General features: G+C 35.7%; 3 protein-coding genes across 3 annotated transcripts; all 3 read right to left on the bottom strand.

Annotated features, from left to right (window-relative positions):
* Positions 1 to 6,674: 6,674 nt before the first annotated feature.
* Positions 6,675 to 9,907, bottom strand: LOC116213892 (serine/threonine-protein phosphatase PP1). Its single transcript, XM_031549021.1, has 4 exons — positions 9,191 to 9,907; positions 7,694 to 8,253; positions 7,296 to 7,496; positions 6,675 to 7,155 (listed from the first exon to the last, which is right to left on the bottom strand). The coding sequence occupies exons 1-4, from the start codon at positions 9,384 to 9,386 to the stop codon at positions 7,132 to 7,134; spliced, it is 981 nt and encodes a 326-aa protein (XP_031404881.1). The 5' UTR covers positions 9,387 to 9,907; the 3' UTR covers positions 6,675 to 7,131.
* Positions 9,908 to 11,456: 1,549 nt separating this feature from the next.
* On the bottom strand, positions 11,457 to 13,355 carry LOC116213893 (60S ribosomal protein L18-2). Its single transcript, XM_031549022.1, has 5 exons — positions 13,206 to 13,355; positions 13,003 to 13,092; positions 12,602 to 12,730; positions 12,315 to 12,497; positions 11,457 to 11,806 (listed from the first exon to the last, which is right to left on the bottom strand). The coding sequence occupies exons 1-5, from the start codon at positions 13,206 to 13,208 to the stop codon at positions 11,648 to 11,650; spliced, it is 564 nt and encodes a 187-aa protein (XP_031404882.1). The 5' UTR covers positions 13,209 to 13,355; the 3' UTR covers positions 11,457 to 11,647.
* A 1,348-nt stretch (positions 13,356 to 14,703) lies between these two features.
* Positions 14,704 to 17,578, bottom strand: LOC116212983 (epoxide hydrolase A). The gene is made up of 3 exons (XM_031547765.1): positions 16,886 to 17,578; positions 15,520 to 15,749; positions 14,704 to 15,140 (listed from the first exon to the last, which is right to left on the bottom strand). The coding sequence occupies exons 1-3, from the start codon at positions 17,351 to 17,353 to the stop codon at positions 14,894 to 14,896; spliced, it is 945 nt and encodes a 314-aa protein (XP_031403625.1). The 5' UTR covers positions 17,354 to 17,578; the 3' UTR covers positions 14,704 to 14,893.
* Between the last annotated feature and the right edge of the window lie 5,200 nt (positions 17,579 to 22,778).

Raw genomic sequence — 22,778 nt, 5'->3', positions numbered from 1 at the left:
TTTCACTCATATTCAGCTTTCTTTTTGTCACTTTGCTCTGCTTCGGTACCAACACTCTCGAGGGAATCAAATGGTTTTGCGGACTGGTTTGCTAAATCAGGAGCTAATAGAACCTTCTATTGTATCGCTTGGATGTGATCTTTCTACTTCTAATCCTCATATTCCTGTCTTCTCCACTTTTTCCTTTTCATGTATTTTGGTTTTGCGCTTTGCTGTTGATCTTCATTGTCTCTTTTAGTTATCCTTTTTTTGTAAGACCTTCTTCCTATTAATGACAGATTCTACGAGTTACTAAAAAAAGAAATGAAAAACGAAAGAGCTAAAAGCGTAACTATAGTATTCTTGGATGATTTTATCTTCTTCTTTTTTTCCATACTATGTTGCTCAAAATTGATGAAATAAAGTTTCCTTTGTCTTAGTAGATAATCTCTTGAACATAACATAACATATACATATATATTGATAAGTGGACATAACACATATAAATGCGTATTATATATATTACCAAGTGAAAAAAGGAAAAATTGATGCAAAAGAGCGCTTTATGTGCCAAATTAAACAAAGACTTTTTAAAAAATTCAGAAGGGTAGGTTGACGAAATAAGAAAGATATGGCTTCTCATGAGAAAATCACAATTGTCATGACCATTTACTCTCTTTGCCCTTTGGTATATTGCTTCTAAGTTGCTAAAATTCCATGTAATATGCGGAAATTTTAAATACATAAGGGCAAATTATCTGATAAAAACATGTGATTTTCTGAAGTTGCTTGTCTTCCCATGTAGATGCCTTAAATATTATCCCATATATAATATATGGTTTACATGACAACAAATAGGGTCATAAAGGTAAATGTAGTAATATTATAGGGATAGAAAGATAAATCTATTATCTATCTATATATAATACATAAACTTGACTATGCCATAATAAATAGGGGTAAAATTGTAAATTTCTATACAATTAATTCTTAGAAACATTATCTTTTATACATTCTTTCAAATAACAAATAACTTAATATATATATATATATATAAACTTCTTATCTAGTAAATAGGCGTAGAATTGTATATATATTAAGGTCCATTTATGAAGTAAATTGAATTAATTAAAACAATCTGTAAATAAATTAAAAATACAAAATATACGTATACTATTAATTAACATAAGCCATAAATTTTACACATTTTATTTTGGTCATAATCAATAAATATATATCTTATATAAAAATCATGATAAAAAATCCAGCGAAAAACGTCACTTCTCTCATGATGAATTAACATAAGATTTATTCACCTATTACTAATACAATACCACATATGTAATGTTTAGCATAAAATTAATCACCTATAATAATATAATATCACGTATGTATCAATCGCAATATAAATATATGTTTTTAAAAGAGTGAGACTAAAAATTATAATTGTCAAAGTTGTTTTTATCCACTTTAGCTGAGTTGGTAATTTTCTTGATTGATACTCATTTAAATTTATAATTCTATATAATTTTATGATGATAACAATGAGAAATAAGTAAATTTGAAGCTATTAAATAGGTTAAAAAAGTTTTTCTTTTAATTTTTTATTAGATAATTTGAAGTAGGAATAAAAAATTGTGAGAGGATGTAAAAAAAGAAATACATAAATAAATAAAAAAAATCTACTTTAATATCTTTAAACAAAAGCATATCATATATGATAAAAATTCTTTAGTCACAAAATTAGGAATAAAAAAATATCATAGGCAACAAAAAATTATCATAAACAAGTAAAATGTCTAATTTAATATTTTTGCGACAAAAGTTCATCATATATGATAAAAAATACTTTATTTATGTATAACCAGTAGGTACTAATAAATGTGAAAATTCAATGATCATTTAAAATTTTGAATATTGATATTTTGAAACACTCAAAATTAAATTAGAAGTCATACCAATTTCAAATTAATTATCATTGTGACTCGCAAAATTTTTACCAAACAATATTAGTCTAACATAAATTTTACCATTAATGCAATAAATAAAAGGAATAATAAATTTTATTGCAACTAAAATTGATGGTATCATTATGATCATTAAAGTTTAAATGTTTTAATTGCGTGATAATTTATGTAAAAATTGGATCTGGATCTTATGTGCTCATTGACAATAGGCATGTTGAGAGGCTATTTTGCCAACATTTAATATGATTTCTTGGCTTTGGTTTCTTATTTATTGAGCTTATTTCATTCATGTGGCACCTTATTTCTTCTAATTTATTTCTAATTATAATATAACATTTTTAAAATTCTTTATGTATAATTTTCGTCGGCATATTCCACGAGAGTATAGATAGGAAAACTCAGGCTTATGTGTTGTCTGGTGAGTACTCTTATTCAGGAGGCATTAACATCAATAGTGGTATCAAAAATTCAGGAAAATATAACAGAATGCTATTCTATAAATGGATAATTCTCATACCTCAGCCTACAGTCTTGAATTTGAACTTGCATTCCAACGCTAAGATAACAGTCGTCAATTGATCTGTCTAGAGCAGCATTTAGACAAATTGCACAGCCTTTTTTCGACAGTTCTCCATGACATGCTGCATGTCCGTATACTGTAGCCGAACCATGCTGGCATGACGCATAATAGTTATAACCATGGAACATAGTGTTCAATCTTAAATCTAACTCCACACAGCCCACGGCTATGTCAAAATCTGACCATGCTCCAAATTGTTCTTTGGTGCACACATGATACACATCATCAACATCAGGATTATCGGGATCGCCTTTGTAGCATTTAGCAACTTTGAAGCAAGTACATAACAATGTAAAGATCATGGCCAAGGCAATTTTCTCAGCCATGTACAGCTTTCTCATTTGGTCACCTCCTCTCTCTGAATCTATATATACTTGATTAATCTTTCCTTGCTTTGTTTTAAGAATATATAGGAATATTTTTCCCGTTGATTTCTCCATTGTTTCCACTTATTATATATGTAAAATATTCATATACTTTTTGCTCTAGGGATTATCATTAATTATTCATCTAACTCGGCATAAGTATTCTCTATTTTGTCACGTTGCAGTATTATATGCCTATGCTTAGATTCCAAAGAATACTTTTATCTTTTCGTGGGATTAGAAAGAACAAAAATGAGAAGAGGACTGGATATATTCCCATTTTAATTTCATTCAAACACACAAAAATCATCAAGGTGTGAAGGAAAATTCTTTTAATTTTAGCTCTATATATATAGATAGAAAAAAAGATGCCCGCAGGAAACACAGAGGGAGAATAATTTGAAATTCTATCTTGATTAAATATCATAATTTTATCATTCCAGGTTAATCTAATTTACACCATCAGCAGTAGTTCAATTTTTATTTTTCTTGGCCGGCCAAATTAGTTGTCACTGAACTGCCTGTACATTTGACATCTGCAAGCAGAAAGAATAATTAATCTTCTTCCGCCGAAGATGAGAGCATCACGCAACTACTTTTAGTAAGATACGAAGAGCACTCCATCTTTCAATGTCAAATACTGCTCTCTTCAGCTCTTCTTTCATCGTTGAATCAGATTGCAACAATGTTATCTCGCGGATCAACAAGCCTGGCGGTTCTCCATGGAGGTATCGGAATTGTTTCACCGATATTCGGCTTTCTTTTTGTCACTTTGCTCAGCTTCGGTACCAACACTCTCCGAGGGAATCAAATGGTTTTGCGGACTGGTTTGCTAAATCAGGAGCTAGCAGAACCTCCTATTTTATCGCTTGGATGTGATCTTTCTACTTCTCCTCCTCATATTCCTGCGTCTTCTCCACTTTTTCCTTTTCATGTATTTTGGTTTTGTGCTTTGCTGTTGATCTTCATCTTCTCTGATGGAGATCTCGTCATTGTCTCTTTTAGTTATCCTTTTTTTGTAAGACCTTCTTCCTATTAATGACAGATTCTACGAGTTACTAAAAAAACGAAAAGAAAAACGAAGGAGCTCAAAGTGTAACTATCGTATGCTTGGATGATTCTATCTCTTCTTCCATAGTATGTTGCTCAAATTTGATTAAATAAGGTTTCCTTTGTCTTAGTAGATAATCTCTTGAACATAACATATATACATATATTGATAAGTGGACATAACATATATAAGTGCGTATTATATATATTACCAAGTGAAAAAAGGAAAAATTAATGCAAAAGAGCGCTTGTTTATGTGCCAAATTAAACGGGGACTTTTTAACAAATTCAGAAGGGTAGGATGACGAAATAAGAATGTTATGGCTTCTATTGTGAAAATCACAATTGGCATGACCATTTACTCTCTTTGCCCTTTGGTATATTGCTTCTAAGTTGCTAAAATTCCATGAGATATACAGAAATTTTAAATACATGAGGGCAAATTATCTAATAAAAACATGTGATTTTCTGAAGTTGCTTGTCTTCCCATGTAGATACCTTAAATGTTATCCCATATATATATATATATATATATATATATATAGTTTACATGACAACTAATACGGTCATAAAGATAAATGTTATAATAACATAGGGATATAAAGATAAATCTATTATCTATCTATATATAATATATAAATTTGACTACGCCATAACAAATGGGGGTAGAATTGTAAATTTTATACAATTAATTCATCTAAACATTATATTTTATACATTCTTTCAAATAATAAATAACTTAAATATATATATATATATATATAAACTTCTTTTCTAGTAAATAGGTGTAGAATTGTATATATATTACAGTCCATTTATGAACTAATTTGAATTAATTAAAACAAACTGTAAATAAATTAAAAATAGAAATATATGTATACTATTAATTAACATAAGGCATAAATTTTACACTTTTTATTTTGGTCATAATCTATAAATATATATCTCATATAAAAATCATGATAAAAAATTCAGTGAAAAACGTCACTTCTCTCGTGATAAATTAGCATAAGATTTATTCACCTATTACTGATATAATATCACATATGTAATGTTTGGCATAAAATTAATCACCTATAATAATATAATATCACGTATGTATCAATCGCAATATGAATATATATTTTTAAAAGAGTGCGACTAAAAATTATAATTGTCAAAGTTCTTTTTTATCCACTTTAGCTAAGTTGATAATTTTCTTGATTGGTACTCATTTAAATTTATAATTCTATATAATTTTATGATGATAATAATTAGAAATAAGTAAAATTGAGGCTATTACATAGGTTAAAAAAGTTTTGCTTTAAATTTTTATTAGATAATTTGAAGTAGGAATAAAAAATTGTCATAGAATGTAACCAAAAAAATACATAAAAAAAAATCTACTTTAATATTTTTAAACAAAAGCAGATCATATATGATAAAAATTCTTTAGACATAAAACACGCACAAAAGTATGAATAAAAAAATATCATATGCAACAAAATATTATCATAAACAAGTAAAATGTCTAATTTAATATTTTTGCGACAAAAGTTCATCATATATGATAAAAAAATACTTTATATATGTATAACCAGTAGCTATTAATAAATGTGAAAGTTCAATGATCATTTAAAATTTTGAATATTGATATTTTGAAACACTCAAAATTAAATTAGAAGTCATACCAATTTCAAATTAATTATCATTTCGATTTAATTTTGAGTTGAGTTGAATTGAGTTGAGTTTTGATTTTAATTGGTTTGTAATGATTGTGATGTTGAATTATGAGAAAAAATGTGAAAAAATAATGAATAGTTAAAAAAAGTAATGAGTGTATTGTTGAATTGTGAAAAAAAAAAGTAATGAATAATTGAGAGAATTTATTATTAAAAATTGAATTGAATGGTTAAAAAAATTAAAAAAAATAAAAAGTAATAATTGTGATGTTGACTTTTGTTGTGTAATGAATATAGTTAAAGTTAGAGTTAAAATCTTAAAATTAGATTGCGAAATCAAACGGGTCGTTAATGTCTCATTGTTTACCGTTCTACCATCCTCTTATTAAGTCTATGTTTGTGGATCTCCTCATAATAAAAAAAGGAAAAATGAAGAATCACCCTAATTTTCTTTGCCGTCGGTCTTAAAAGGGCAAATTATACTCCTTTTTGCCAAGTCAAAGCGGTCCCTCTCCTAAGCTAATTGCTATTATTCAGTACTTTTTTATAGTTTAATTTTGGTGCCCTCTGAGGATAAGCACTCACTCAATTTTGACGTCTTCGTCACGGATCCATCAATCCATTTTGTTTTAACTTATAATAATAATAATAATAATAATTGAAGAGATATAGATGATGTTCCAATCTATATTATTTGATTGATCAAGCAAGAATACAACAATGATCCTTCTTCAAGAAAAATGTTCTATGGGATAAATAAAATTTAATTAAAAAAAAGTTCGATAAAACTTTAAGTTGCTATCCTCTCGATTAAGTTCAAAACCAGGTAACTTGAATGAGAAAGATTGCCGAAAATTAACTTACACGCATGCATATATAATGAGCAGATTCGATTGCATACCAAATGCCGAACTCTTCGGAGCCGTCTGGTTTCTCCTTTCCAAGTAAAAACACATATGACTGACCGAATACCGGCAATGTTCGTAAGAGCCATAACATATGCCAATAGTTTGCATTATCAGCACAGTTGATTAGATTTGCTAAAGCAAACAACACCGAGTAACACCGCAAGGAAAGAAAACCGATTCCGGTTATATTCATCTGAAGCAGAGGTCTTGTTCTTACATCAGTCAGTCTTGGTTGGTTATGAAGGAAGCAGAAAGGGGAAAATATCAACATGCATGCGCTTTGATTACAAAGAAATCTCGGAAGAGGCTGTAATCGACACTAATTTACATATATACCCCAACACACAAATCAAGTAAAAGATCACCAGAGAAAACAGAAACACAGAATGTCGCAGAGGAACGGAAGGGAGTGTGAAGTGACTGATAATCGGGAAAATTTCCGTTCCCTCCACAGAATTAGCACGCTTCATAGATGTACAGATTACCGCAAAGTTCCGACTCCATGAAAGATTTGATGTTGTCAACTCCCAGGGAAGCCCAGATCTTTGAGGATGATCCTGTTCTTTGCTATGGTCGATAAATTGAACGTGTGAATTTACTCTAAAACTTCACAAATCCTCATCAGACCTGCCCTAGCTTCGGAGGCTGCTCAAACAATGTCCAGAAACAGCAGTCAAAGGCTTTGCCTTTATTTAACATAAGGATTTGCATTGGTTAATGGCTTATCGATGCAGTTCAGATGCTGTATCAGAAAGCAGTAGATGGAACCTTCCTAATATTCGTACCTTCTTAAGAGTCAATTTTGATGAGCCGGAACCGCTTGGGGAAGCTTTGTCAATGGGCTTCAGTATCTCGAAGGAACACATTAGGGACTCATCAACACTTAATAAAGCACCCACGTTATCGAACTCCCCACCATAGTTAGGGGCTGAGAATATTGTGACCAACCTCCGCTTTGCAAAGAACTCGTATCCGTCCTCAACCACCTGCAATTCAATTCACATAAAAATAAACCCCATTATTGTACCTATAAACCCTTTAAATTGAGATTGTTTGCATGTTATATTAGACAGGCAGATGCCCACAAGTAACAATTCATGAAGCTAAACCGAAAAATGCCATAAGACATGTAGCCCAGTCATTGCATTGCCGTGGAGGAAGCTGGTAAGAGATTGGCATTTACCTGATGACCTCTGCAAATGAGATCGAGGTCATTTTTGTCCAAGAATTCAGCAACCTTATCGGCCCCAAAAGTACATGACACCCCACGATCGCTATCAGCCCAGCCCTCGATGGTTGGGTCTGGATCAGACCAAAGTAGATCGCAGAGCAACCCATAATCAGGAATCTCTGTGGGCCTCTGAATCTCTCTGATCTGATCCAAATTCTGCAGCTCCGGAGAGAGCCCACCGTGCATGCAAAGTATCTTGTCGTCGATCAGGGCAGCAACAGGCAAGCAATTGAAGCAGTCAGTGAACATCTTCCATAGACGTACATTAAATCTCCTCTTGCATTCGTCATAAAACCCATAAATTCGGTTTATTTTCGCATCCTCATGGTTTCCTCTCAAAAGAAAAACTTGGTCCGGGTGTCTAATCTTGTAGGCTAGAAGTAGACAAATTGTCTCTAAGCTCTGTTTGCCTCGGTCTACATAGTCCCCAAGGAAGAGGTAGTTCGCGTTAGGAGGGTAGCCTCCAAATTCAAATAGCCTCAGCAGATCCCGATATTGTCCGTGTACATCTCCTGTAAGAGCAAAACAATCAGGACCAGTAGAAGGTTAAAGTAATCAAACAACAGCAAGTAAAGGCAGAAATTAAATTGGTGGAATTTTAGGCAATAAGAGTGAGATAACAATAAGAATCAGGAACATTGCATTACCAGAAAAGAACTTCCCACGAAATCAACCGACAACCCATTAAACGCATCTTCCAACAAAAGCTAAAAGCAGTTCTAAGAAAAACTTCAGGAGCATTCCCTACTTCTTAGTAGGCAAACATTTGCCCAATCTTACTTTATAGCATACCCGATGCCATACATAAGTTTGTGGTGAGGGATCATATATGCAAACTTCTAAGGAGAGTGAGAACAGGAAGCTTTTTATCCATACAGCATCAAACCAGGAACTCGCAGGAGTATAAATTCCGAAAGGGGCAAACTCAGACACAGCAAGAGAAATCTAGACCCGAGAATCAAGAAATTGTTGGCCTAAAAACTTGATGCCATTTTCACACAGCCCCAGCCCCCAGGAACAATTAACATTCTTTCAGCATCCAATTTTCGGTCGAACATATATTTCAACATATTCGATAAGATTCCCATTTCTATTTGCTCCTCCTCATCTCAATCTTTTCGTAGAATTCTGAGGTCAAATCCCTCGTATTCTGAGGTCAAATCCCTCGTTTCCTTCAACTTTGCCAGTTTTTAATCAACTCCTCCCCAATTCACCTTCCTTTCCCCATCATGATCTTATCGAGCAAACCATTGCTTCCGTTCAAATTTGGACAAAACTTCCCACCGATTTCCTCGCCCCTAACCTCAACACTCGGGCTCCTACTCGACAAACCCGAATCCAACAAATCATCAGCCAACAACAACATGGGCGAAGCAGAATCCGATCGAAAACAATCCATCATCAACGGGAATCAAAACACAGAGAGAAAGGGAGAGAGGAGGAACAGACCGCAGATTCGAACGGGAGCTCGAACCTCGAGGAGATTGGGCTGGGAGAGGAAGATTTGACGGGCGTTGATGCAGAGCTGACGGATCTCACCCTCAGAGAGCTGAACTTGCTTCCCTCCTTTCCCTTCCAACAGCCTCCTTATTATATCGTCCAACACCCCATTGTCCATCATCCCCTCCATTGTCATCTTCATCATCTTTCCTTCCCCTCCGAATTTCACCGCCCCGCTACAGACTCCCCCCGACAAGAGACCAAGAAACCTCCCAAACCCAGAAGGGAATTCCGCCGGTCGTGTTTGGATCTAGCTGCGGGGGGCGTACCAATCGGGCAAGAGGGCGAAATGGGTCGCCGTTGATTCGAGAGAACAGGGTCAAAGTTTCCTGCTTTTTGGAAAAGGAGCAGCAGATGAATGAAGGGGTAATCGCTCGCTAATTCGAGAAAAATGGATCACTGTCGCAAGCCACAGAGAGAGAGAGAGAGGAGAGAAGGTGAAGAAAAATTGGAGCAGTATATAGAATATATGTATATATACTCAAGAAATTGGATTCTAAATCAAGCTAACTTTTCGAAATTATTTAATTAATAATCAGGGCTGCCGTTTGATTGATCGATTCCATTTCCATCGTTGAACGTTGAAGAGGCCGAGACTCGACACAAAATCAAAGGGTGTCTGAAGATCGTGAGGATGAATGACAGCGAAGTGGGAAGATAAAAATGGATTGTATGGTAACAATCAATCAAAGGTCTCCATTGACTCTCTCTCTCTCTCTCTCTCTCTCTCTCTCTCTCTCTTTCTATCCCTCTCTCCATATCCGACAGAAATTAAAAATGGAATCTTCATTTTGCTGCTGGTTGAGGTATTTAGGTAGGTGTCTGGAGCTATGGAGAAACCTTCCCCGGGGCAGAGGGTATTTTCCTTTCCTTTTTCATATTTAACAGACGACGAGGAATTGGTCTTATGATAATATTCCATGTCTTTGATCTCTGCCTATGATATATTTTTTATTAGAATTGCATGAGCTGCTTCTTCCATAATGATGAGAGAACTTCTCTCGTGTTTTTCTCGAATATCTTTAAAATTTTCTATACTGTTTGATTATAAATGAATGACGATTGTACAGTTCAAAAGGATCAAAAGGCCGACCAAACAGATAAGATAAAATCTTTTTCTATATAAATCGTCCTAAAGAATAATAAGACTAAAATATTTAAACATTTTATGTGATAGATAATGCAACAGTATATCCAACGTGCCAGTGATATGGTGCTTTATCGCTAGTGAGATCCGCTGTAGGACCATCTCGTGTCCGAACGTCAGGCTTTCTTGATTTTGTGCAATATTAATCAAGGAATTCCTAATCTGAGGGCTGTGAATTTGATCGCCTTGGTTCGACTTTGACGATACCATGCCTACAAAACAAATACTTGTGGAAACCATGTTGTTAGGAAATGGTCAGAGCATACTCTTCTTACTGAAGAATTGGGTTTGCCAATCAAAGTCAAAATCAATGAGTAATCTTCTTTTATTTTCTTTTGTATATATATATATATATATTCAGAAGTTACTGCTTGCCACGTCAGTCCACGAAAATATAAGTATATGGCTATTAATTACATATATAAGGATTTTGAGTAAGGTTTAACATGGTTGGTGAGCTTTGCCTAGAAGTCCAAACCACTTTCAGTCCACGGGCAACGCATCGCAATCGAGCTACTGTCGATTGACATATTTATCAACTGACTAGATTTCAGTCTCATAGGGGATTCCAATCCGAGTTCGATGTGCTCAAAGCAATTTCTGATCTCATCAGCATTGATGTTTAGGAATGCTGATCTCATCAGCATTGATGTTTAGGACATTCACGAACCTAAGTTCAGCGGCAAATGGAAAGTTAGTGACAGAAAAAACATGCTAAGTCTGCAACTCAAAGTCACATTCGATGAAGCTGCTCATGCAAAATATCGAATTCAAGAATCGGTATTCATGTTAGGTTGGTAAGGACCATTCATATCACGCCCTGATAGTGATGCCACTCACAGTACGTAGAACAGATGTATGCATCAGTAACCACGGACAAACTCCATATGCTAGCAATGCCGCTCTGTCTTTTTAATTTTTATTATACGATGTTGCAAGACCGTGTCTCATTGCTTTGAGGTAGTAAGAAAAAACATATGGCAAAGTCGGGAAATTTACCATATTAGTTCCTCATAAGTAGAGAACTATCCACCCTATTCTGAGTCATAATCGAATGGACCAAGTCGATTGAAAGGAACTGGTTTCAATAACTGCCAATAGAGAACCATATAATAACACCGAGTCTGCAATCAACTAACAATAAAAATTACATAGTCCAACACTCGATTAAAAGTGAACTGGCACGTTCTAACAGCCCTTGCAAAACTTGGAAAGGTTCAAAAATGAGAAAAAGCAGCCTCACCGGTATAGGATAACACTCAAACCCTGAATCCTCTGCTGTTCCTCTTTCCTCTAGCTCTCTCAAACTTCCTCCCCTTGGAGCGCACATATGGTTTGGTGTGGCTGTGGGGAACACCAGGTGCCGGACCAAAGTGTTTCACTGCTTCACGAGCATTCTTCGGGCCTCGGAGGAGAACCTGTGAAGACAAATTGATTTTGTTAGAAGATTCACTCCAAATATTTTTTATCAAGTTCCAATTCTCCATCTTCTTGTGTCAAAATGCATTTTGTTTTTTCTTTTTTTTCCTCCCCTTCCCAAGCACATAAAAAATGCATTAACTAGACTATTCTACAATGTTCCAAAGATCAAATTGGAACAGTTCTTTGCTCAAACCAAGGATTTGGGAGATGGGATGCAATTTGGAGCAGTTATGACATCAAAAATTAGTTCCTATAAGCATGTTATTTCCCTGAAGACTGGTTTCCAAGGGCATCAAATACTGGCCTTCACTAAAAATGCAACTATCATACCTAAAACTAATAGTTCGAGCTACATTGAACTGTAATCAATGGAGACTGCCTGATACAAATGTCAAGGAATGAAGAATTATATTTGTAAAGCCTACGAGTAGCCGCGTTGACTAATTTTGAAGCAAATGCTGGTAAAACCTACAGGGGAGTATCATCGAAGATAAATCATCATACCGTATTCTGTCCCAGAGGAGCGCGGAGAGCAAGCAGGTCGAATGTCAAGCACTCGCCACCTGCCTTCTCAATCCTAGCCCTAGCTGTCTCGGTGAACCTCAGGGCAGTCACCTTCATAGCGGGCACTTCATAGACCCTGATGTCATCAGTAACAGTCCCTACCACCACAGCAATCTTATCTTCCTATAAAGCATAACAAAATCGAAGCCACATGTTCAGGCACACTACCGACTGAACAACAAACGGGCATGTTGCATTTACCCGACTGGGCAGATCGAGCTACCAACCTTCCCTTGCATGTATCGGATGAGCCTAGAGAGGGATAGCGGCGGTTTGTTGACCTTGCTCATGAACAAACGCTTCAAGATGACCGCGTTGAACTTACTTCCCGTCCTCCGGACGAGGAAACGGTACAACTGCACAAATCCGACTTACTAATTAGGCTTTCGCTGTCAAGAGATTAGCAATTACTCGAACACATACATAAATTCGACAATCCTTAAGATACAGACAAATTGCAACCTATGTAAATCAAAAGTGTCATTTGACATGGGAAACGACACAAATTCTGCAAAAAAATGGCAGCCAATCACTAAGGAGCAGCACAATCAACGGGGGCATAACATTTCAGTGTCAACATAGCGGCTGGATATATGCTGTATTAGTGAGATTTTCAGTATATACGGACCTTGACGAGAAGCTTGAGGTAGATATCATCGGACTTGGGAGCGGTGCGCTTGGTCTTCTTGCTCTTCCCTCCTGCCTTCAGATCGATCCCCTGCGGCCATCGTTAAAGTTTCACATGAGTCAGATCATTGTTAAAGCAGGAAACCAAAGATGGAGCCAGAGAAGAAGAGGGAGAGGGAGAGGGAGAGGGAGAGGGAGGGAGACCATTGCTGCTGCTGCTGGCTCTGCGTCTGCTTGCGATCGAGCTCTGGTCTTCGACGGCGGTGGAGAGCTGCGAAAGATAGGGTTTTGAGGTTTTATTCCCCAATTTGGGTCGAGAGGACCATATTGGGCCAGTTGATGGACCTTTCGGCCCATCAATCAAAGGTCCATAATGCAGCCGACGATGAAAATTTCACAATCCGTTTAATTAAAATTCATGTATGACATATACAAACTCCAAAAGAGTTTGGTCCAGTGGCAATGAGGAGTTTAAGTATTCACCCGATTTTGGGTTCGAAACCCCTTGGAACCATCAGAGCGCCTTTGGAGTGATTACTCGTTCTGTGAGCCACCGGGAGTTTACGGAGTCTCGAGAATTAGTCGGACGAAATCTGAACATCTCGGGTTAGCAAAAAATAAAATTTGCATGACATATACAAATATACAAATAATTTATGAAAAGATTCGTTTTTTCTGGTAGAAAAGGAGAAAAAGAATCTTTTCATAAATTATGAAAAGATTCTAAGGCACTTATAATTCAAATAAATTATATAAAAAGGAAAATAATTTATTTGAATGTATCCTGCATGCACTTTTCAATCAATGTATTATGGATGAATGGCTTGTATGTAACAGCATGAAGACCATCATACCCTCTAAAATTTTCAGAACATACATTCAAGTAGCACTTTTCACCCAGCGGCGTGCCGACACGTGACCCGAAGGGCTCATGGTGGATCCATTTGAAGTAAAGTTCATGAAGCTCGACGTGATATAGCTTGACACCAGAGGCTGGACATTTCTTTCGATGTGAAAACTATTTGTTGCTGTTCCATAAAGGTCAGCGATGTGTCCTCCGGCGTCCCTTAGAGCTTCAAGCTTTACCTTTTTGGTCATATTAATTGTTCAAACTTAAGCGCATGTTTAGTTGGGCTCTTGCCCCGTTTTCCTACCGAAAAATAGTGCATGTTTGGTACGAAAGAATGAAAATAAAATGGAATGAAATTATTATTATTATATAAAACTACCACATCATGTACATTGATTCCGTTGCATTCTCTTTCTATTCCACTGTACCAAACATTGAATTTTTCGCTTCTTGAGTATTTGCTCAGATACATTGTGATACTACTCGGGCATGTACGTGGACTACTTTAGGCTGCAGATTAGACAAGATGATCAAACTTGATGCAAAATCAAATATTATTATACCCAGAAGAGTTGCCCGGTTCATTGTTGATCCATAGTTATCCATCGAGAAAGTAATTTCAACACCATAATTGAGCCATAGGCCCGCTTGATTTGTTAGCTCCGCGTGTGGAATATTATTCATGGTTTCTACTATCAGAATGGATAAATAAGGCCATGTTATTTTGATTCATCCGTAGGGACTACGACCGGCCAAAAGCACAAAATCAAGCCTAGCAATTCTCCGACGTTGCAGCCTGGAGACGTACATGCTCCAACCATTTAGGTTGGACTGGTTGATTTAGTGATCATCTGTCGGCAAGGAGTGCATAAGCATCAGATCATGTTATTAACTTGCACAGTCCATTTCGAGATCACTCTCATAATGCCGAAATAACTTCAACTCACATTATCCTGATTGCAGGCATAGATAAGCTAGCTAGAAGATGAAAAGAAAATATTGGAAACTGAAAAAGCCTAAGATTATTGACCGATTAGCAACATCAGAACTTCTTGATGAAGTCGTGGATGATAGCATTCATCTCCTCGGCCCTTTCCTGGTTGATGAAGTGGCCAGCATTCTCCAACACGACAACATCTTGCAGGAGTGGCACGTCTTTCTTGAATCCTCCACCGTGGACATACTCCTTCACGCCGGGGGTCGTGTAGGTCATGTCCAAGTCCCCGGTGACGAACATCACCGGCACGTTCACTTTCACCCCTGTCCATGGGGCGGTGAGCTCCCAGTTCCTTCATCACCACCAGCCAAGTTTGCACCAGTAGAAAAGAGTAAACATCAGTTCAACACTCGAAATATTGCTCTTGGAAGTTGGAATTCATTCCACTCCCTCACTTTGCAATTGTAATCGGTATCATGATGGTTGGATATTCTCTCTTAACTGTGATATTCGCGGCTTAGCCTCAATATCACTTTGATGTTTGCACAGATAACATCTTATAGCTTAGAAGTTTTTTGAAAGTTCATGGTTAAAACGAAAATTCGTAAACATCCATTAGTAGTCGAAATGCAATATATATAACTGATCTTATGCAATTATATCACGAAAACAATTGTGACTTGAAGACTGCAAACCAATAATTATTGGATATATAGAGGTGAACAACGTACAGATCAAGAGCACGGTAGTAGTTGAGCCCTCCGGTGAAGCCTGTCCTCTCGAAGTTGGCGGCATAGTAATCGAGGTCCTCCTTCGAAAGCCAAGAGGGCATGTCAATTGGCTTGCCTTCGAATGATTGCCCTTTGGGAATTAAGGGTGGACCTGGCCTTCTTCCTGCTAAAGTTTTCAGTAGCACATTCCTTGCACCAGCACGTTCCATCTCGGACTCAACTCCCGGTTCCTGGAACCCCATAAAATATACATTCATCTTGAAGTTCATGTCAAATTATTAATAGTGATTACAAGACCTAAACGAGCCACCCAAATAATTGGAAATTCAGGAAAATATATATATATATATATATATAATTGGATTGAAAAGCTACTAAATTAGACAACGAAGTACAATGCAATTGGCAGACTTCAGTCTACATGAACCCATTTGGGGAATCTTTTAACCAAGACTAAACCGATACTCATAAAAAGATAACCAAGAATGGGAAAAAGGAAGAAGGCCAGGTCCTTATAAGGATGTAACAATTACTTGCTTCTTTGGATTTATGAATCAGAATGAAAGCCTTCTTTTTTCCTTGTTGGTCCATAAGCTTAAGGAAACAATGAATTTATGAGGTTACCGGAAATAGCAGCTGTCCGTCGGTCAAAAAAACGACATCCCAAAACGGCAAGACCTTATGTGTCAAATGTTTGTTTTCTTTTTCTTTTCTTTTTTGTGTACCAAATGTTGTTTTGAGGACAAACTAATAGAGTATTGATAGAGTAATAAAACTCTAAACTCGGTAGAGAGGAGAACACAGCACAAGTTCGAGGCATGTTGGAGGAATAATCTTTAATACTTAATCTCTCGAAATTACGAAAGCAATGTCTCCACAATTTTTCTATAAACCTCCATTGTAATCGATAATAGGAAAAAAAATTATATATAGAGAAAACGAGTCTCTTTCCTAAAATGAAGCAACCAAACCCCATTCATGAAAGGTCACTCTCATAAATTTATGACTTCAGGTCCATGGATCTTATAAAAGAACTAAAATACAAAGTAGAAAGGACGTGAAAATTCAGATCGAGTATCACTACATTACTCGCCATTTCTGTTATTATATTCTAACCTCGTTAATTTAACCACCTATGTATATTTGTCACCGATTCCGACATACTTAATATATACTCAATCCGTACCTATCAAAATATATATATATATATATATATATTACTCAATCTGTTTGATATATGCAATGCAACAGTCTATGCGAAGCCGAAATTGCTGATATATTTCGTCCTTGCATAATGCATACATAGAAATAACCAATAGAGAGACGACAACCAAGGGACCTGACTCAATGACTATAATTTTCTTACCTGAAATCGGCACATATAGTAGTCATCTCCGAACAAGGCCCGCACCGCCTCAATGGGCTTCACCGCCTGGTTCCGTGGTCGGAACGGTACGCTGAGACAAGCATAGGCCCGAACCCGGTCAGGGCGGAACACGCAGAGGTACCAGGCGATGATGGCACCCCAGTCATGCGCAACCACAAAGACCTTATCCACCCCGAGGGAATCCAACAGGGCCACGATGTCCCCCACGATGTGGTGGCAGGTGTAGGCTGCAGCCCCAGCGGGGGCGTCGGTGCTGCCGAAGCCGCGGAGATCCGGGGCCACTGCACGGTAGCCGTGTGAGGCCAGGGCGCGGATCTGGTGTCGCCAAGTGTACCACAGGTCGGGGAAGCCGTGGATGAGGAGGACCACCTGCGGGCCACTGCCCATCTCCGCAACATGCATGTTTATGCCGTTGACGCTCACCGTTCGGTGCTCGATCCCTTCCATCGGTGGCCGGTCGATATCGGGCGGCCGCGAGAGCCTGTGTGTGAGAGAGAGCTTGTGAATGAAGGGAGAGAGCTTGTGAATGAGGGGAGCGTGTCTGGGAGCCGAGGTGTTTAAGTAGAGAGGACGTTGGATGAGAGCTGCATTGGGTCAGAGAAAGGTGATGGTGGATGGTTTAGTAAGAGAGGGAAGTAATTAATGCCTCATTCAGTAAATATTTGTGGCTATTGGAAATGTCCGCCATCTGCTAGATGGATTTCATATTCGTAGCTCCCGAGGAGAAGGGTTTGATTGTATTGCCATATATTATTAGTACATAAAAAAAATCTATTTTTCCTAATAATGAATTCTATTTTTTAATAGGATTAATGGTAGTGGTAGTCCAAAAAGTTTCGTGAATGTTTCAGGTTGGTCCAAATTATTTTTTTGATAACTTGTTAGTACAAAAGGTTTCAAAACCGTTTCAATATAGTGCATTCCGTCGATTGCACTGACACCGTTAACATTTTGCTGACATGGCGCATCCTATGTGTCACTTTTGTTACGTAGAACCAATTATAGTGCGCCACGTCATTTAAGAGGATATAAAATTTGAAAAAATCTAATAAAAATACATAAAAAAATTTAAAAAAAAAGTAAAAACTTTAAAAACTTTTGAAAATAATTTTAAAAATAAAAAATAAACAAATTTTTAAAAACTTTAAAAAATAATTTTAAATTTTAAAAACTTTTAATTTTAATTTTTAAATTAAAAATAATTTTTATTATTTTAAATTTTAAATTGTTTTTAAAAAATTTTTAAAAATAAAAATTATTTTAAAATTTTTAAAATATATTTTTATTTTTTCTATTTTTTTAGTATTTTTCTGTATATTTTATTTTTTTTATGTATTTTTATTGATTTTTTTTTCAGATTTTATGTCATCTTAAATGACGTGGCGTACTATGATTGGTTTTATGTAACAAAAGTGACACATAGGACGCACCACATCAACAAAATGTTAATGGCGTCGAGGGTAATTGACGGAATGCACTACATTGAAAAGGTTTTGAAACTTTTTGTACCAACAAGTTACCAAAAAAACATTTTGGACCAACCTGAACATTCATTAAACTTTTTGGACCACCGGTGCAATTAACCATTTATAATATTTCTAAACTTCAATAGATATTATTGGAGAATCTGGGTTGTTTAGGAAAGATACTGACAATTTCATCTTTCCAAGTTGTGATAGTTCTAGATCATTCTGTTTCTTTTATTTTAGTTCTTTCATTCCTCACGGTTAATGGAAGGTTGTGTATATATGCAGGCTTGTACAATGAAATGGTTAAGAGGAATAATACAAAGAGACATTATCATCAATTGTTCTTCCATCAATTCGACCTACTGTCGATTTTATCATAGTATCAAAGCTGGTTATACTTCCGCGCGCACGCGTGTGGATTGACACCACGCTAGGTTTAACGTCTATTTGTGAGGGTAGCCGAAAAATGCACCCGTGTTGGCCCAAGTGTGGCTAGGTCCAGTTTCAAGGCAGCGAAGAATGCGCCTCGTGTTAAGTCAGGCCCGAGTGTGGAACTCGTGATTAGTTTGGCTTGTCCCCCTCGCCCGAGCATGGAAGAAGATATCCGACTCGTGGTCAGTTGTTGAGGGCGAGGGTTTAACGGCACGTGACACGTGATGGACCACACGTTGTCACGTGAAGGCGGGTGTTGAGACTTAAGAATGAATTAAGTTCCACATCGGAAATATAACAGGAATTCCATAAGTTTATAAGAGATTGGGTACCACAATCTATCAGCTTGAGCTTTTTGGTTGGAGAAAAGCCTAATCGTTTATAGGCCCAATGGAATTTTACATGGTATTAGAGCAGAGTTATTGTGGCTACGGTCTTTACTCTCTTCGCTTGGCGTGACTACTTCATCAGCTATAACGTTGTATTGCGATAGCATGGCTGCCTTACATATAGCTGTTAATCATGTGTTTCATGAGCGAACCAAACACATGGAGATCGATTGCCATTTCATCAGGGAGCATGTTCAAGCTAAGTCTATCATTACAGACATGTTTCTTCAAAGCTTCAACTTGCTGATATATTCACAAAGGCTCTTAGTTGTGACCAATTCAGTTTTTGCTAGGCAAGTTGAGCATTACTAGTATCCATGCTCTAACTTGAGGGAGAGTATTGGAGAATCCAGGTAGTTTAGGAAAGATATTTACAAGATACTAACAATTTCATCTTACTTAGTTGTGATAGTTCTAGATCATCATGTTTCTTTTATTCTCGTTCTTTCCTTCCTGATGGTTAATGGAAGGTTGTGTATATATGCAGACTTGTATAGTGAAATGGTTAAGAGGAATAATACAGAGAGACAATATCATCAATTGTTCCTCCATCAATTCGACCTAATGTCGATTTTATCAGATATCTATTGAAAAACTCTTTTTTGATATTGCCAAATTGATGTGCTTCAGATTGCAGCTCAACACGTATTCGAATTTTTGGGTCCACACACACATTCTAGAAGACTCTGAAACCAGAATTTAGCTTAATTAGTTTCCTGTATTGCTATAATATAGTTTCTCTTAATTAGCTATTATTTTCTATATTAGCTTGAATCAACAGTCTTATATTTCTTATTTCAGCTTATTACCTTATTCTATTTTAGGAAAGTAATTTAGAGGATATTGGATATCAGTTTCATATTCTAGAGTCAAGGGGGTGTCTTCCCACTATATAAATATGCACATATTGTAAGAGAAGAAGATCAGAGACTATGAATGAATATTTTTTAATGAAATTGCTTAGAGCGTTTCTTCTCTTTTCTTATCTAAACAAGTTCCTTGATTAGTGACGAAAACCCTAATTTTTATCGTTCATCCTTGAGTGTGGCGAATCAAAATGACTTTTCTTACTCATGACGAGTTATTTTATCGAGTGAGTTTAGTTGGTTCTATCGTCCACCCTTCTTTCTTATCAAGTTCTGGTTTGTGAGCTTATCACAAATAGTATATCTGATACATATAAGATTTTCTCTTCAAAAAAAGTCTTTGTTAACCTTACTTCTTCATGTGGAAAACAATTCGGCCGATTAGCGTTACTCACATGAGTAATTTCCATAAATTATTATTTTCTTTGGCCATGACCATAAATTATTATTAACCATGTCAATGTTATTGATTTTTTTATGACATCAGATGTACAATAAATTTAAGATTTTCATATGTAAAAGTTAATTTTTCTTCGTTTTATGACCAAAAAAAATTCTTCTTTTTTGTGTAAACTTATAAAATCGCTTGTTTAATGATTTTATAATATTGTAATTATCTTGATAATTGGTTTAATTTATAATTCAAATAGACATTTTTTTTGGGTGAGAGAATATTTCCTAGTTGACAAAATGAAAAGCTTGTGTCACGGTAAAGTAAGCTATGAATATTGCAGTTAAAAAAAATGTCCATCTGAAATTTTTGTATCATTTCGTTTGTTTAAAAAAAATTGAATTGTTATTAAGGGAGAGAAATTTTTTATATATTTATATATATATATATAAGATCATTTAAGATTTTCATATATATATATATATATATATAAGTTCATTTTTCATCTTTTATTTTTATTTTTGTGTAACCTTATAAAATCGTATGTTTAATTATTTTATAATATTGTAATTATCTTGATAATTGGTTTTAATTTATAATTCGAATAGACTTCTTTTAGGTGAGAGAATATTTGATAGTTTTACTAGATAATAATGGTAGGCAATAGTAGTAGCAACCTTACTGTCTCCCTCCCTCGACCATGCAATGTTTGAACTCTCGTATTCAACTGCGAATATATCAGACAAATTAAATAACCAGCGCAAGCACTAATCCCGTCAACGTAGCACCACTAAAGGCTTGATATAGTTTACAAAAGCCGGTGTCCCCAAGCCCAAGCCAAAGAACACACTTGAAAAGCTTGTACCGCCGTAAAGTAAGCTATGAATAATCTAGTTAAAAAAAATCAAAAGAGAGTGTAGCGCATTAGTATATGCCCTCATATGATAAATAAAATATTTCAAATTCGATACCTAGTGGAACTACTCGTATCCCTTTATTAGCTATTAGGTTTTTATTTTATTGTATTAGCTCAAAGGCTTCCGTTGTAACTGAATAAAATGTAGCTAATAAGAAACCGTGCCAACATGAAATTTTGTATTATTTGGGTTGGTTTAAAAAAAAAAGAGTTGAATAGTTGCTGAGGAAGACAAAATTATATATATATATATATATATACACACACGATAACATCTAGAAAATTAGAAAAAGAAATTAATAATGCCGAGTACCTTTTAATTTCATTTTTACCTTTCAATTTCATTTTTATTGGGCTTTCGCCCCGTTACTCCACCGAAAAAATTTTAATAAAGCTGACGGAGATAAAAAAAAAAAGGCGAAAATTTAATAAAATTATAAATATGAGGAAATTACATAATTAAAAGTACAAAGTTTCATAAAATTTTCATAGAAACTTGAGGAAGCGAGATTGAGAGAGGAAGAGAGTGTCAAGGAAAAAATTGCCATAGTAAGAATAAGAATAGACTATCACTGTTGCCCTTCACTTATTCATTAACAACTGTTTTTGTCTCTGACATATTTTTGCCAGCAATTAATCTCAAATGTTGGCATTCTGTCTACCATTTATACCCTTCCGTAACGGAAAACTGACGGAAAAGGTAGTGTCGTCCATGAATTTTCCGTCATGGAGGTTAATGGAATGATATAAATGGTAGACGAAATGTCAACGTTTGAGGCTAATTACTGGTAAAAATATGTTAAAGGTAAAAACGATTGCTAATGAATAAGTGGAGGGCGACGGTAGTATTCTACTCTAAGAATAATAAGAAAACAAAAGCACGTGTAAAACGCATATACTCTCAAAAACATAATTTCGGATTGGGACCGTCATTGCCGTCTAAAGTTTGCACAAAGTCTCTCTTTTGGGTCAAACTTGTAGACTTCATTAGATTCGTCATATTATCGGGCCACCATAGACTTCCAGCCTGGCTGAATTTTGAATTTTTCGTGCTTACAGAGCAATTCTATGTTATAGCGTTTTTAGATATCGGTTATCTATCAAATGGATGGAAGGGAATGATAAGGGAGTTGTTATGATGCTGCTCGTAAAGTATTATTCTCTTTCTTTCTTTCTTTCTTTCTTTCTTTCTTTTTCACGCAGAGAAGGGGCTGAAGCCAAAATTAAATTAAAATTAAGCAATATAAGGTCTTGGAGAAAAAAAAAACCCCAAAGTATCACCTGGTAACAAAGGACCGAGGCCATTAAAAAGTACATTACGAAGAAAAAACACCTAAAGGATAATTCAAAGAAGCCAAGAAAGTCAATTTGCACAAGAATTTTCTTTGCATAATATTATTGTCTTTCGT

Source organism: Punica granatum, chromosome 7, assembly GCF_007655135.1.
Source record: "Punica granatum isolate Tunisia-2019 chromosome 7, ASM765513v2, whole genome shotgun sequence".
Taxonomy (NCBI): Eukaryota; Viridiplantae; Streptophyta; class Magnoliopsida; order Myrtales; family Lythraceae; genus Punica; species Punica granatum.
This window is presented reverse-complemented; position numbering and strand designations above follow the sequence as displayed.